The following is a 17,889-nucleotide window of genomic DNA, read 5'->3' as shown; positions in this document are numbered from 1 at the left end:
TGTATAGCATTTTATTGCATTTATTTGTATTTTATATAGCAGTTTTGGAGAGCGATAAGGAGGACTGATAACTGATAAGGTGACACAAAAAGTTTTTTTTTACGATGTGATATAAAAAACAGAATTTATGGTCAGTAAGTAGTATACATTTGTATGTTCACAGAACGTTTTTTTTCTCCGTTGTAATTTCACAACGTTCAAGGGAGGATGTCCCGCTTGAACACAATGATCTTACCGTAACAAAATTCATGGGGAGATTTAAAACTCGTTGTCCACCTATTTGCCCCTCCCACAAAAATATTTACTGTATAGCATTTTGCAGGGAGATTATAAACCTTTACGAAGACTCTGAAATAGCTTTGTTATGTTTGCAGATATTTAATTCTTTCCCGAATATCAACAAAGATAATAATACATTTGCTATACAAGTAGTTGACCATAATAATAATAATAATAATAATAATGATCGTATGTGGTGTTATACTAAACTGCAAGAGGGATGTTATGAAATTAAAGATATTAAGCATTGAGTTATGGAACAAATAAATATTTATAATGAAAAATTCAAAACCCGGTAAACATTTGACATTTTGGTTGATCTTAACGATTTCCGATCATATATAAAATGTAATGGAATACTACACTTTTAAATTTTACATAGCATCCCTCTTGACAATAAAAAAATCTATTATTTCGTAATTTGTGCTCTGTACTTGAAATAATTATTTCAGTTTTATAATATGGTTTGTTGGGGGAAAAAAATTGGTGTGTACACAGTAAATATTTTTGAGTAAGGGACAAAACCGATTTTGAGTGTGCAAACTCCTGTAATTTTAAAATACAGTAAATATTTTGTATAAGGTGAGAACTCGTGGACAACAAGTGTGAAATCTCCCCGTGTTTTTTGTTACTGTAAAATCATTGTGTTCAAGTGGGACATCCTCCCTTGAACGTTTTGAAATTACTGCGGTGAAAAAAAAACGTACTGTGAACATACAAATGTATACTACTTAAGTGTATTATTTTTTCGCTGCCCCCCCGAGAAAAATTTCTGCGGGTGGCCTTGCCATTGCCATATACATATAAACATTTGGCTTCTTTATAGATATTATATAAATGTATAAGAAATGCAGCCCATTTGTGATAACTGTGGGTTAGCATAATATTATGGTATTATTTTGACTGTAAAAAGATTATAATATATATGTTGGGTACACAATCGGCGGTTCGTATTTCCGCGCGGTTGTATGCGATATGACTAGGTCATAATGTTGTCACCCTGCCGCCCAGCCGCCGAAAAGTGTGCGAGCGAACTTTGCACCTCCAGAGTGGGGACGGTCTCGCCACAGTCGTGCCTCCAGCGATCCGCACCCGCCGCCATGCAAAAGTCGTCGCTTCTAAGCCGTCTAGGCAACATGTTGTTTTTCCGCCGTCTTGGCACTTTTATTGGTAAACCACATTTTTAATCAACGCGATCCGGTGAGCCTTCGCTGCTCACGAACTCATCGTGTATGTACGTTTTGTTGTTTTCTTCGCGTTTCGAGTTCTGGCCGTCCGCGCCGACACCGCGGCTTGATTTATTGTCCGCCGCCTGTCCGAGCTTCGCAGTGGGACCCCGGGCCGTGGTTGCCCACGTGTTTGCAGATTGAGCCGCCCGTGTTCTTCTCATGTCGCGCCGTGCGTAGTGCCGACAACGTGTATCGCTCGACCGCCTGTGTCGTGATACAACACCGTTTATTAGTTTTTCCGTCGCTCGCCCGACTCGCTGTGCGTTTCGAGCCCTGCTCGCTTCGCACCCACGTGTTCCGCCCGCCCGTCCTACGCAGTGCGAACCGTGGTCAAGCCATTTTTTTGTTGTCGTTTGTGCCGCGTCCCTACGCCGCGACAATTAATGTTTTCGCGTGACCGTTTCGCGATCTCCCTCTAACGGAAATACGAGTTCGTGTCCGCGTCGTCCAACACCTCGTCTTTACGTTTTGTACGCAGTGTCGTCGACCCATTCGTCGAAAGCGACGGGAGTGCAAGTGACGCCAGCCCCGATTGCCGCCCGCAGCTGTTGCAACGCTCCACTGGGTCAACTGCCGCGCCATCGTCGTGGTATCATCTTCCGTCCTTATCAGGTCGTACACACGCGATTTATTTGTCAACAAACACTATTTTCTTTTGCATTTGTATTATTTTTTTGTTTCTTGATTTATTGATTCACGCGATCGTATGTGATCGCGCTTATAATACTAACCCTAGTCAGTAAGAGAGTCTTTTGCAGAACACCACAATAAATTGTTCTGCACCATATTTATCAACCCATTGTTGTTATTGTAATTAGGTACCTCTCATTCATCACCTTAGCACTCATACATCCTAAAGATTTGAACCTAGCTTTAATACAGTCCACTTTCGATCTCTCACTCTCCCCTCCTTACAGGGCTATCGACAGGTACCTACGACTTAAGTAACTACACGCCCGACGCATAACGTGTTGGCCGTCGTCCGTGCGCGCACGTATCCGTCACCGGCTTTACAGGTGCAGCCGTCATCCGCACATTGTTTGGTCCTTCGGGCCGGATTTATTTTCGTGTAATTACTTCGTCACAATCGTACCTCATCACGTAATCATTTAATTTCGTATTCGTATCGTCATGGCACCACTAAAGAAAGAAGAGGATCCGGTAAAGGTTCTACTGCGAGGTCGCGTCAAACGCGATAACATATTAAATTCGGTTAAAAATATTCACGCCACAGCATTAGAGGCACGCGCTGATATTGGGAAAATACCGTCGTTAATTATTCACGCTGAAGAACTAAATAAGTTCGTCGAACAATTTCAACATCAACAAGACATCATTATTAACGCATTAATCGACGCCGACCGTATTGCTGAGTTTGAACAGGTTGATCGTCCGTTGATTACTTCCATGGAATCCATGCGTCTTGAAATAAAAACAATTGTCGCGAGTGCCGTTCCTGTGTCTACTTCCGAAAGTAAATCGTCGTCTTCGTCGTTCACCAATTCCGTGCCACAACAACAATTCGTCGCGTTACCTAAAATTAAATTACCTATGTTCGACGGCAACTTACTATCGTGGCGATCGTTTCGCGATATATATATATCACTCGTACATGATAACCAACACATAGATGACGCACAGCGTTTTCATCACTTACTGTCGTGTCTATCTGGTTCAGCGTTGGCTATTATTAAATCTATACCGTTGTCCGCGGCTAACTACCCGATCGCGTGGGACGCGTTGTCCGAGCGTTACAACAATAAACGTTTGTTAGCTTCCGCTCACATGGACAAATTATTCGCCTTTAAACCAATCGCTCATGAATCACTACCAGCTTTAATTGAGTTCGTCAATACATTTAAGGAAAATGTATCAATAATTAAATCGCTGGGGGTCGATGACCTTTCGAGTTTTTTGCTGTTCCATATGTGCTCTCGCGTTCTCGACCCGACCACGTTACAACTGTTCGAATCTAGTACGTCACAGTCAACTATTCCGACTTTTGACGAATTAATAAATTTTGTGCAACATCGATGTAAGATTTTGGAAAATCTTACAAAATCTAATAAAGTCGGTCGCAACGAAAAACCGTTCGAAAAACCGGATGTTCGCGGTAAACATACCAAATCGACTAAATCAGTGTTCGCTGCTACTACGTCCGCTTCGACTAAATTTAAGACTAGGAATTGTTTATATTGTGATAAGCCCGATCATAGAATATATCAATGTCCGAAACTCACCGGAATGACTGTTGATAAACGACGAGACGTTGTATTAGCTCGTAAATTGTGTTTCGCGTGTTTGAGTTCGAGTCATATGGTCAATACGTGTCCGTCGACCAAGGGTTGTTTTTCGTGCAACAGTAAGCGTCATCACACCCTACTACATCGTGAACAAAATCAAACGTCAACTGTAGATAATACGACTTCGAATAGTACCCCGGTACCCCAACCCACCACGTCGAGTGGTAATTCTAGCTCGTTTGTCGGTGCCGCCTGCACCAATTCTACCGTCGTACTAGGTACAGCGATTGTTCACATTAAAGATGCGTGGGAACAAGTACATTGCGTACGCGTACTGCTCGATAGTGGCTCGCAGATTTCCGCCATGACTAGTGATTGTGCAGCGCGGCTTGGACTTTCGAAACGTCGTTACAAGTCTGACATCGTAGGTTTCGCACAAAGTCCTGTGTCCCACGTTCAAGGTATAACCCGCTGTCAATTTTCGTCACACGTTAAACCAGATTATTTATTCCCGTCTGTTGACTTAGTTGTTCTAAAACAAATTACCACTGCCATGCCAGCTACTCGGTTACCAGCGACCGTGCGTCAACAATATCAACACCTTCGACTCGCCGATGACAAATTCGACACTCCGTCTCGCATCGACGTTTTATTCGGTGCGGATATCCTACCAAGTCTGATCCGCCCACACGCGGGTGTGGAACATCATTCGGGTTTACCATCGGCCCTTGACACTCAGCTTGGCTGGATAATTTTCGGTTCATTTTCTACTCCGAACAAGTCACCTCCAGTCACGCTGACCACCGCAGTCGCTCCGCCCTCAATCGAAGATTTAATTAAAAAATTCTGGTTGATCGAAGAACCCGCCGCACCGTCGTCACCTACCACGGAAGACCAGTGGTGTGAAGAGTATTTTACTAAGTCTACCTCGCGTGATACGACAGGTCGATTTTGTGTCGCCCTACCATTTCGCCATTTGTTCATCGGCCCAACTCAACAGCATGGTACATCGCATCACGGTCTCGGTGATTCGCGTTCTATAGCGCTGAAAAGATTCTATAATCTAGAAAAGCGATTAGCCAAGGATCCCGTGCTGTATGCGGCGTATCGTCAGTTCATGTCCACCTACCGTTCGCTGGGACACATGGTGCCAGCCCCGTCACCGGGCATCTATTTTATTCCGCATCATGCCGTATTCAAAGCCGACGGTGACATGTCCAAAATACGTGTCGTGTTCGACGCATCATCCGCCTCGTCATCCGGTCGCTCCTTGAACGATATATTGTGCACCGGACCGAAGCTGCAAGTCGATCTACGCGATATTCTACTCCGCTGCCGTATGCATCGATATATTCTGTCCGCCGACATTGTCAAAATGTACCGACAAATGTTAATTCGTCCAGAAGACAGGGCATTTCAACATATTTTTTGGCGTGACGCGCCTAGCGACGACGTCGTTGAATTTCAATTGTGTACCATCACGTACGGCCTCAACTGTGCGCCGTATCTAGCCATACGTTGTCTACACGAGCTCGACAGCCAAGACGGTAATCGGTTTCCGTTAGCCAAAGACGTTCTCACCAGAACCGCCTACGTCGATGATATCGTCATCGGCGCCGACACTGAAGAGCTATTGTTACGTCGAAAAACGGACATCGTCGGTCTACTGCGCAGCTGTGCCTGCGAGTTGAGTAAGTGGACCAGCAATAGCACCGCCGTACTCGAGTCTGTTCCTTCCGGGGACCGAGTACAGGCCATATCATTCGACCCTCAAGAAGAACACGCCGTGAAAGTTCTCGGCCTGCACTGGGACACGAACACCGACAAATTTGTTTATCATACCAGCCTTCAACAGACTTCGTCTACGAAACGAGAAGTGTTGTCCGTCATTGCCCGCCTATTCGACCCCATCGGCGCCCTGGGACCAATGCTACTGTGGGCAAAGTGTTTTATGCAGCTTTTGTGGAGCAAGAAACTCGGGTGGGACGATCCGATGCCTGACGAGTTGCAATCCATGTGGCAACAGTTCTGCACAGAATTACCACTTGTGTTCGATTTAAGCCTACCACGTCACATCGAAGCCACTTGTCAACAGGACATCCAGCTGCTAGGCTTCGCAGACGCGTCGATCAAAGGATATGCGGCTACCATTTACCTTCGTCTCGTCGATGCCGCCGGCAATATTTCTGTAAAATTCATTACCTGTAAAACTAAGGTTGCGCCTTTGAAGAGCTCGACCGCCGACGAGTCGCTATCGATACCACGCCTAGAACTGTGCGGTGCTCTGTTATTGGCCCGTACCCTTCACCATGTGCATTCTGTTCTGTCCAGCGAAGTTCCCGTATCTCGTTTGCGAGCATGGTCAGACTCATCGGTCGTCTTGTCATGGTTGACGTCGGACCAAAAACATTTCAAGATCTTTGTAACAAATCGAGTTGCAAAAATAAGTCAATTGCTACCTGGTTGTATGTGGAGTTACGTCTCGACCAACGACAACCCCGCGGATCCAGCTTCTCGTGGACTGTTGCCGAAATCAATGTTGTCCTCGTCCATCTATTGGAACGGTCCTGACTTCCTACGACTTCCCGAAGACCAGTGGCCCCAATCGAGATTTATTCCGCTCACACCAGACCAGCTGCCGGAGACCCGACCGAATGTCATCACGACGTTGGCCGTCAATGTTCATCCGCCTTCACTCGAATTTATTGACCGATTTTCGTCGCTCGGTAAAATGCTGCGTGTATTGTCATACATATTGCGCTACCTGTGTCACCGTCTACGTCGACAACCTGTCCGCGTCGGTCCAATCACGTTTACCGAACGGGAAAGATCGTTATCGATCGCCGTGCAACGCACACAACAAGTTTATTTTTCAGACTTGAGAAAAATGTTAAAAAATGAATCCATGATTTCGCCGCCGTCCCTGGCACAACTAGCACCTTACGTCGACGAAAAGGGTATCATTCGAGTCGGAGGCCGTCTTCGCTTCGCTAGTGCCAGTCAGGACGCGAAGCACCCGATTTTGCTGCCGCGATCCTCACACCTCACCGAGCTGATTATTCGCCACTACCACCTGTCATTTCTGCACGGCGGCTCAAAATTAGTACTGTCAATGTTAAGCCAAAAATTTTGGATTTTGTCGGGTCGCGCTGCGGTTCGACGTGTCATATTTTCGTGCGTTCCGTGCACCCGTCACAAGGCTGTCCGCCCTCAGCCGATGATGGCAGATTTACCGTCCTACCGGGTCCAACCGCATCGACCTTTTTCGCACGTCGGGATGGATTACGGAGGCCCGTTCTTCGTGAAAGAACATCGCCGTCGGAATGCGCAATCAGTCAAGGTCTACTTAGCATTATTCATCTGTATGTCCGTTAAGGCAGTCCACCTCGAAATCGTGTCGGATTTGAGCACGGAGGCCTTCCTTGCAGCCTTAGACCGTTTCGTCGCCCGTCGCGGCATCCCGTCCAACATTTATTCGGACTGTGGGACAAATTACGTCGGCGCCGCGCGCCAGCTGAAAACGTTGTTCCGTGATGCCAAAGTTCAAGATCGTCTGTCATCACATCTGACCTGTGCGTGGCACTTCAACCCGCCCGCCGCCCCACATTTCGGTGGAATTTGGGAGGCTGGCATCAAAAGCACCAAATATCATTTCAAGCACGCCATCGGTCAACAGGTGTTGACATATGAGGAGTTCCTCACCTTGACCACCCGCATTGAGGGTATTTTAAACTCGAGACCAATCACGCCAACATCATCCGATCCGCACGACTTGAGTGCGCTAACGCCCGGGCACTTTCTGATAGGACAGCCGCTTCAAGCTTTACCCGAACCTGACCTCACCGACGTCCAAATCAACAGGCTGAATCGTTGGCAACTCATTCGACAGTGTCATCAATCCTACTGGAAACGGTGGTCACGTGAATATTTATCTACACTACAAGGACGACACAAATGGTTCAAGTCATCTCCGAATTTGACGATCGGTGACATGGTCATCGTTGAGGCCCCCTCTCGACCACCAACTGAGTGGCGTCTCGGTCGTGTCACCGAGGTCCACCCGGGATCAGACGAGGTTGTTCGCGTCGTGTCCGTGCGCACGCAGGACGGTGTCTACAAACGTCCGGTAGTGAAACTTGTGCGTTTACCAGTCGAGCCCTGATCTTATCCTCATCTCCCAAGGTCCTCATTGTTTATTATTCTTTATTTTTTTTGTGTGTGCAACAGTCACATTCTCGTTCATGTTATTTATTTATTTGTCTATTGATGAGTGTCAGGTACAATGTAATTTTTTTTTAATTATTATTTATTTCCATGTTATCATGTATTTTTTTTTTTTCTCGCACCGTATTTGTTGTAATGTGTATGATCTGAACTTCAACGTCCATATTCATGTTTGATGATCTCTTGAAAGACGCCCTGGTCTTTCAACGCGGGGAGGAAATGTTGGGTACACAATCGGCGGTTCGTATTTCCGCGCGGTTGTATGCGATATGACTAGGTCATAATGTTGTCACCCTGCCGCCCAGCCGCCGAAAAGTGTGCGAGCGAACTTTGCACCTCCAGAGTGGGGACGGTCTCGCCACAGTCGTGCCTCCAGCGATCCGCACCCGCCGCCATGCAAAAGTCGTCGCTTCTAAGCCGTCTAGGCAACATGTTGTTTTTCCGCCGTCTTGGCACTTTTATTGGTAAACCACATTTTTAATCAACGCGATCCGGTGAGCCTTCGCTGCTCACGAACTCATCGTGTATGTACGTTTTGTTGTTTTCTTCGCGTTTCGAGTTCTGGCCGTCCGCGCCGACACCGCGGCTTGATTTATTGTCCGCCGCCTGTCCGAGCTTCGCAGTGGGACCCCGGGCCGTGGTTGCCCACGTGTTTGCAGATTGAGCCGCCCGTGTTCTTCTCATGTCGCGCCGTGCGTAGTGCCGACAACGTGTATCGCTCGACCGCCTGTGTCGTGATACAACACCGTTTATTAGTTTTTCCGTCGCTCGCCCGACTCGCTGTGCGTTTCGAGCCCTGCTCGCTTCGCACCCACGTGTTCCGCCCGCCCGTCCTACGCAGTGCGAACCGTGGTCAAGCCATTTTTTTGTTGTCGTTTGTGCCGCGTCCCTACGCCGCGACAATTAATGTTTTCGCGTGACCGTTTCGCGATCTCCCTCTAACGGAAATACGAGTTCGTGTCCGCGTCGTCCAACACCTCGTCTTTACGTTTTGTACGCAGTGTCGTCGACCCATTCGTCGAAAGCGACGGGAGTGCAAGTGACGCCAGCCCCGATTGCCGCCCGCAGCTGTTGCAACGCTCCACTGGGTCAACTGCCGCGCCATCGTCGTGGTATCATCTTCCGTCCTTATCAGGTCGTACACACGCGATTTATTTGTCAACAAACACTATTTTCTTTTGCATTTGTATTATTTTTTTGTTTCTTGATTTATTGATTCACGCGATCGTATGTGATCGCGCTTATAATACTAACCCTAGTCAGTAAGAGAGTCTTTTGCAGAACACCACAATAAATTGTTCTGCACCATATTTATCAACCCATTGTTGTTATTGTAATTAGGTACCTCTCATTCATCACCTTAGCACTCATACATCCTAAAGATTTGAACCTAGCTTTAATACAGTCCACTTTCGATCTCTCACTCTCCCCTCCTTACAGGGCTATCGACAGGTACCTACGACTTAAGTAACTACACGCCCGACGCATAACGTGTTGGCCGTCGTCCGTGCGCGCACGTATCCGTCACCGGCTTTACAGGTGCAGCCGTCATCCGCACAATATATATTATTTATTAATAATATAAGTATGCTATAGACTAAAGTCCCCACTCCCATTACGTAATATTTAAGTTTCATTTTACTATTTATTATAATAATATATATTATGTTATATAAAATAGGTTCTTATTCGTTTCCGAACAAGTATATGGTGACTAGTTTTACTTGGTTTAATTTATGTCACATAACATAATAGAATGATGGTTACTTACAACATTTAAGATACGAATATAATAATAATAGATCAAATTAGTTATATAATATCCTTTGAATTGGATTAATAGGACTTCAAAGTACGGATACTGTTACAATTCCGGTGGAAAGACGTCCGACTGGCATTTGACAATTTAGCACCGATGGACTCTTCCGAAGTGGTGTGCCAAAAGGGTGTATTGGAGCGAATATGGTTACCGAACGTGTATATTGCCAACGAGAAACACTCACTGACGGTAGCCGACATGACTGAAGACCTGATGGTCACTGTGTTACCGGACGGGACCGTGATGTTATCGGTCAGGTGCGGCAGCTACAGCTGGGTTCTTGACAATTTATTATTACTAATAAATTATGTTAATATACGGATTTACGTTTATAATTGTTAACCACGTGGTACCCTTGGTTTACCTGTGCCATGTTATAGGTTGAAGACATCCGTGTTCTGTTGGGTGAAGCTAGGCAGATTCCCGTTCGACCGCCAACAGTGTCATTTGATCATGGAAACCTGTAAGGTCATAACGCCACGTGTAGCCTGTTATATTATAATACGCGTATGTCGAACATACAAATATTACTATTAAATTCAGAGGTGCTAACCCCTCCCCCCTTATTCACTTAGGTATAATTCAAAGTGATTCGCTCGTGTAGAACGGCCATTATGTACCGGTATATCAAATACCATTTTGAAAATATTTATTTTTTGCATTTGGCAATCATCCAAATATAACAAAATTTAGTTTTGCATAACTAAGCCATAAATATGAGGGGACGAGTAACTTTTAGAGACGTTAAAAAAACTAATTGTTCATAATATATTTTATAGGCTACCTACCTAGTAGCTAGTATATTTAATATTAGGAATCAGGATTTGTCAGAAGCGATTATATAATATATAATATGAAAATATGAAGTATGAACCCCGACTTGGTTGCAGGGAGGTACGATACCACACAGTTGGTGCTTGAATGGGAAGTAGAATCACCGGTCACCGCAGCCCTGAATGATAACTCGTGGGTGCCTTATCTGACGGAATACAAATTGCTGAAAATTATACCGCACAGCTCCGAACACTATGTCGAACCAATTTCTCTGGACCCGACTTCTAGTAAGTACCTCTGTGGCTATATACGTAGATACTTATATGAATTTAATACATCTGTATTAAGTAGGCATGCATAATGTATGCTATTAGATGGAATTCGGTGGACGGTGTTGTGAAGTACCAACGCCGGTTACCTGTTCAAACTTGGTAACTACCTATTAATTTCTAGAGAAAAAAACTTTTGTAAGATGGTTGTAAAAAAATATGTAGGGAATATTGTTATGCCTACCTAACGATCCATCTATTTTTATTTGTTCCGAGTATTTTGTTGCACAATTTTCAGATCATAAATGTTTGCTTTGAAACCACAATGCCCCATTAAAAAATATAGTCAGGATTTGAATTTATGTATAAATATACCTACTTTAAAAAAATCACATTTACGCATCGACGCTCAGTTATAAAACTGGTCAAGTGTACCTATAGTCTATAGAAGGCCAGAACCTAATACATTAAAACTGCGTTTGCGCTTCTGTAATATAGTACATTAGTACATTGTACCTACATGTTAGTATATGGTACATCGTACATCGTACATCGTATATATTATATAATATTATAAAGCCTTAATTCTTGCACGTCTGTGTGACACTATGTATATACTGTATTTATGTATGAAGTAACTATATAAATATATATTATATACCTATAAGTTAACCACTTAACCCTAGATCGCTAACCATATACGTCGATGTTATGAACACCCTTGTATCTCTCATATATTATGTTCTGTGTCCAGTGGCGTAATTAGGAATTTGTCCTGGAGGGGGATATACATTTTTTTATACACAAAATATTAAATTTTCAAGTACATTGGTGAGTATATAATATTATAATATATAATATTATGAAGGCCCTGGGGGGGGATCTATCCCCCTCATCACCTCCCTTAATTACGCCCCTGTCTGTGTCTATCCCGATAATGGGAAAATAAAAATAAAATAAATGTTTTTTTTTAGTAGGTAGGTAATATTATTTACAATAAAGTTATCCAAGAGTTTAATTATTGTGTTTTTTTATTTATTGAATTGAATCAATTAAAAATGGTTAATTATTCATAATATTTAAAGTATTCGTCATATTGACGAATGGTTAGAAATAAAGGCGGATAAATAAGGTTAGTAATCTAGGGTTAACCAGATTTGTCTCGTATTACAGCTTACCGTTACACATCGTTGACGTTAACCTTCCTATTAGCCAGGGAGTACGGGTTCTATATCATGGACTATTACGTGCCTGGCATATTGTTGGTGACGATTTCATGGGTATCGTTTTGGATGGCACCCGACGCAACGCCCGCGCGTGTCGCAATCGGTACGTATTTACAAAAGAAAAAGAAATTCCACAAATTAAATTTGATCGGTGACCGTGGTGACGAACAAACACACAAAGGCTGAAGGATGTGTTTTCAATGGCGTACACGGGGGAGGGTTCCCCCCTACCACCATCACCATAATATGTTTTTTTTTCACTAAAACGAAAATGATTAATTAAATCTAGATAAAAATGTAATTTTTATTCAGCGATAGTATTTGGGTTGTGATAATGGGATCAAAGACAAAAACAAACTTCTACGTATTCACATACACTGCTGCGTTACAACAGCGACTGTCAGTGTCAGTAAAAAATAGGTACCTACCTAGTATGATGTACTATACCGTCACCGTGGTAGTTATGCTCTATGCGGGTTATATGCCGGATAGGTTTATATTATAAGTACAATTATTGAATAATATTATAATATCTTTTATTTTATTCTGTTGACGAAAAAAAACAACGCATTTAAACATTATTATAGATAGTGGCATAGTGGGTATTAAATTATTATAATAATGACCGTGAACGGCTTGAACTGCGTATAACCCTCTGCCCCCTCCATAATTATGAAATGTCTGTGTACGCCGCTAACTGTCTTACCGGTTTACTTTTTGGTATACCTAATCATAAATCATAATGTATATGTAAATATGCATAATATAATACAACTATGTAACCATGACACCATGGTTAATATTGCAGGTACAAGCACAATGCTCACATACTTCCAGCTGGGTGTCGATACGGGCTCCAAGCTACCTAATGTGTCCTATATTAGATCCAACGACTTGTGGTTTATCGTGTGTACCGCTTTCATATTTCTCTCGTTGGCTGAATTCGCGTTTGTCAACACGATATGGCGATACGGGTGAGTGTACCTATGACATAAATACATAATATATGATATTATATTTGTGCCGAACACAGACTTTTGCACAGAACAGGAACTGACTACAGGAACAAGAAACGCGAATATGTTTAAGAGAGTTCAAGACTTAGATGTTTATATGAGAAAATCAGTGTAAGCAGTGGTGTAATTTGGGCTAACCGTGGAAAGGGATGCAAAAGAATACTATATGTACTTTACCATGCATATATTATGTTTGATACAACCTTATATTTTTTTGAAAATGGACATTTTTAAGGTGTTTGGTGTCTTCACTTTGCTCCACTAATTTAAAATATCCTCTGACTTCTTCTGAATAGCCACAGAGTGTAAGTCATATTGATTACAAGCAAAATCTCTGGTTAGATTAGTAATAAAGTATGAAAAATATTGAAAATCATTATTTAGGTAACCAGCCACTAGGTCATGTCTTTGAAGGCGGACTGCGATTTGTATGTCCACCGTAGCCTCGCCATTCTACTCCATTCAGTCAAAAACATAATATAATAGAATAGAAACAATTTTTGTCAATTAGCTATGAAAATCCACTCCAGATGTGTGTAAAATTTAGAAACACCTGTGTCTATAATTATAATGACAAGGGATACATAATCGTGAAGGGGGGATTGTAAACTTCGCCAGAATACCAGTTAGATAAAAAGACGTAGCCCATTCGGCTCCCGTTTTTCCTAAACGGCTCTAGTATCATAAAAAGTTTGATTCCCAAACGGCTCAGGTTTTTTACAATACAAATTCCCGGAGCATACAAATTGTATACCAAAAAAATAAATATAAATTTGAATGTCCAAATTGCATGCTGTCACTTGGAGAGGTCTGTCCGAATTGCATGCCGTCTCTTGGAGGGGTCTTTCCGAATAAAATGACTAGGTAAATAACTTATAACTACTTTTCCACTGGAGGAATGGGATTTTGTTACATATTTACATTACAATAAAATATATAAATATTGTATAATGTTGAACGAAAACGGGCAACGGAAAAGTTAAGATAAGTTTTGAACACCATACACCGAATATTAAGTAACGAATTGAACTAAGTAAAAAGTTTGAGTCATATAGAGTTGGTACTTTTAACGGGCAACGAAGTGTACGGAATCAGATAGTATATTATTATATTAATTAGTTACCGTTACATGATTTTCATCACTGGCGGAGTTTACATGAACTCAATTTTACCTGATTTGTTCACTGGTGTAGTTTACATGAACCCAATTTACCTGTTTTTTTTCTTGGCGGAGCTTACACTAAAAAATTTTACTCGTGGCGGAGTTTACATGCACCCTCATGGAGTACCGCCTACCAACAATCCGCGTTTACTCCGGAACACAAAAACTACGTCCTTTACTCCTATACTGAAAAAATCAATCCCTGGTATTCTATAATTTTACACGTGTATATTACACATCATGAAATACGAATCAAATAAATATCAACATATTTTATACACTGTTACAAATAAAAAAGTTAAGTTCGTAGCCCTATGAATATTAGTGGTAAAGTTGTGAATTTATGATAGAATTTCTTCTTTTACTTCTTTTATTTTTGTACTATATACGTTGTTCGATCTTATACCTGGTGATTCATTGAACATAAAACACTCTGTATACGAATCTACGTACCAGGTACGTCGTACCTATATCGAATCTTTAGATAAGTTAGTTGTATTATAATTTATAGATATAGGATGAATATGTGTTATGATAGGTAGTTATTTGTGTAAAATACAGTGTATTATTAACTACGAGAAGACGTTCAAATGTACAACCGTTATTTTTTTAGTTGTCATCCCGTCAAGTTGAAAAGCAAATCCAACAAACAAATGTTTAAGTCATCGATCAAAGCGAGCAAAATGTCCAAGGGGATGGTCAATAACGACCGACCGCGACAAACCATCGCAGCCGGCAGTTTATTTCTCGACGGAATAAGGCTACAGAATAATGTAAAGTATAAATACCTATAGTATAAATGCATAATACTGCACCTAAATAGCACAAAGACATTTTCTTCCTTGTATATTATAGCATAATATTCCCTATATAATATATTTATGTATACCTAGGATATAGGCGTATATCTGGTATAATAGGTAGGTCGGGTCGAGTTCTTCTTTATTGTTGTCGTCACCGTGTGGCTACGTTTGTGTACACCTACAATATTATTATAATATGTGAAATGCGAATATGTTATGCCGAAAAGATTTCTAGGTGGGCTGTGGCCTGTGACACAAGTTTTTCTTATAAAATATGCACGCGTGGAGCCTTTGCCATTCAGCAAGATTGCAGCTGCACGCCTGTACCGTATAAAATAGATTACGTATAGGTTACGTATTTTACCTTTAGGTATAAAGCATTAGAGTTATAAATACGCATAGTTGCATAGGTATATGAATGTATAATATATTGCGATATGTTCATTGTACAAGGTGATTCACCAAGCATGCTTCACAGCTTTCTTTCTTTTTTTCATTAATTCGGTTATTTAAAATTTAATTTTCGGAATTTTTAAATATACCTACTAACTTAAAGACCATATTCTCAAATTCTAAAAAAAAATTTATTGCGTAAGGTGTGTCTTGTGAAGATACATACTTCCTCCCCTCTCCGTTCTACTATAAATTATTTTATAATTAATTTTTAATTTTTCTGAAAATGTAGACGTATCAAAATCTAAATTTGAATAAGTATTATTTGAGTTATTTAACTGTTAGCTTGGAAAATGTTAGCAAATAATATCAATCTATCAGCATATAATAATATAATAATTAATATAAATTATAAATATAATAATTTGAAAATATATGATTTTTGTCTTTTGAATATATTATAATAATATGTACCTACTTAAAAATTCTAAAAATAAAAATATGAATGAATTCATTATGATGAAAGGAAAATAATGGTAGTGGTATCACTCTGTATGCAGTATCAGCTCTAAGGTTTGGTTTTTTTTTTTTTTTGGGGGGGGGGCATAAACATCAAACTTTTATTTACATTTGATAATGAGTACCTGAACCTAACATCAAAATATATCCAAATGGTTCAAAATCAGTGGTTAAATCATATAACCCTGCACATTAGTCATTAATCTTATTAATCTTATTACTTTATTGTGACAATTATAAAAATATATGTACATATAAGATATAACAAATTATTAACCTTAGAGCATCGCTATCAGATTAAATTTTTATTTTTATTAAACTTTCAAGATGTGTTTTAATTTTGAAAGTAATAAGTGTATGGAATTACTATGGATTCAAGTCAAAAAGATAAAAAAAATCTCAAGACAAGAAAAACTACAAATTACAATTTACAATATAAATATCAAATCAAATTTTCGCGCTTTACCTACCAAGGTGGCTGAGTTATAGCAGATGGATATAATAACTATAGTATAGTATTATAAGACGTATTATATTGTAAGTAGGTATATCATCAAGTTACTCGATTACAGTGGCAACTTCAAGTTACATATAAGTTAGGTACCTATATATCAACATGGTGTATCCCGCTACGGCTACAAGATACTTTGAAATTAGAACTGTTTACAGTTACTGCAGTAAGGCAATAGGTGCAAATATTGGAGAGGGGCTAACGTAGGTAATCTACGATTAATTGCTTTTGAATTACAACAAAATAAGAAAACGGGTCGATGAGAATACGCTACCTAATTACTATTTAGAAATCGTCGTGTTCCCTCGCTGGACAGAATATACTTTGGTATTTAGTATTTACCTACTCTTCCCTCCTCCTATACAGTATACACACAGTTTTACCGATGTCACAAAATAAAGCTAACATCAATATGAATATAAATTAATTAATTGTATTTTCATAAGTCATAATAATAAATTATATGTTGAAGCGTCTGTAACTTAACCTCCCTATATTTATATCCGTACTACTATATATCTGTACTTGCTTAATATAATAAAAATATTATTAATTAATATATTTATATATTATATTATAGTTAATATTTAATAACGATCGGTAAAATATGTTAAGGGTACCTCAGAATTGAACGTAGAATTGCCCTACACGATGGAAATGAAAGCGATGGGCAAGGTCAAATTCAAGGTATCTGAAGAGTCAGCACGTCAATTGCATGGTGGCCTAACGACTACGGCCCAACAGATTTCGATTTGGATCGACGAGAAGAGTAGAATTGTGTTCCCAGCATCGTTCATTTTATTCAATGCAGTATATTGGAGCCTGTTATGGGTTTAACGAAACTTCGGCGGCCTATGGAAATGGTTGTACGGATATTGACATCTTAAATGTTATACGAGAATTTCAAGGGGATTTTCGTTGAGACTAGGTATGTCTGTTACAAGACACATCCGCAGAATTCTATTAAAGAAGAATGTAAATGGTAGGTAGGTATACCGTACCTATAGGTACACCAATATTTTTGAATACTATTACCTTTCCTTGAATGTACCTAAGTTTAGCGATTTATTTTTTGTAAATTAATTTCCATAGTCGCCTATGAACTAAACAATAATATAATGTACCTACTTTATATAAATAGTACCTGTAATACTTGTGGTGTTTTAATGTCATGAATATATTTATTATTTTTTTTAATTGCTTATACGTTGTTGTTATTATTTAGACTGCACACATATTTGATAACATTTTTTATAGACCCATCCTTACAAAATATCTAAAATTGTAAATTATTTGTAAATCAATGGTATAAGATCATTGTATAAGAAAAACGATTCTGAGCGAAAACGGTCAGTCAGCCTATGATATTACTAAGTATATTTTATGATATTATTATGAATAAAGTAATTTATATATAACTTA

The 17,889-nt window shown here is 40.4% G+C and overlaps 1 protein-coding gene across 4 annotated transcripts in view; it reads left to right on the top strand.

The window, feature by feature from the left end:
- LOC132949712 (pH-sensitive chloride channel 2-like) overlaps positions 1-17,889 on the top strand; it is a 29,899-nt gene extending 12,010 nt beyond the window's left edge. Inside the window, exons 3-9 of one of the 4 annotated variants that reach the window (XM_061020733.1) lie at positions 9,819-10,051; positions 10,175-10,257; positions 10,685-10,855; positions 12,050-12,166; positions 12,872-13,037; positions 14,855-15,014; positions 17,083-17,889. In XM_061020733.1, the coding sequence (XP_060876716.1) occupies positions 9,819-10,051; positions 10,175-10,257; positions 10,685-10,855; positions 12,050-12,166; positions 12,872-13,037; positions 14,855-15,014; positions 17,083-17,304 (1,152 nt within the window). In that variant the 3' untranslated portion in view covers positions 17,305-17,889. Of the gene's footprint in view, positions 1-1,210; positions 9,595-9,818; positions 10,052-10,174; positions 10,258-10,684; positions 10,856-12,010; positions 12,167-12,871; positions 13,038-14,854; positions 15,015-17,082 lie in introns of those variants that run through there. The other 3 variants (XM_061020732.1, XM_061020730.1, XM_061020729.1) reach the window with 3 other exon arrangements.

This window comes from Metopolophium dirhodum, chromosome 7 (genome assembly GCF_019925205.1).
Source record: "Metopolophium dirhodum isolate CAU chromosome 7, ASM1992520v1, whole genome shotgun sequence".
In the NCBI taxonomy this organism is placed as follows: domain Eukaryota; kingdom Metazoa; phylum Arthropoda; class Insecta; order Hemiptera; family Aphididae; genus Metopolophium; species Metopolophium dirhodum.
Note: the sequence above shows the minus strand (reverse complement) of the source record. Positions and strands in the feature narration are given on the sequence as shown.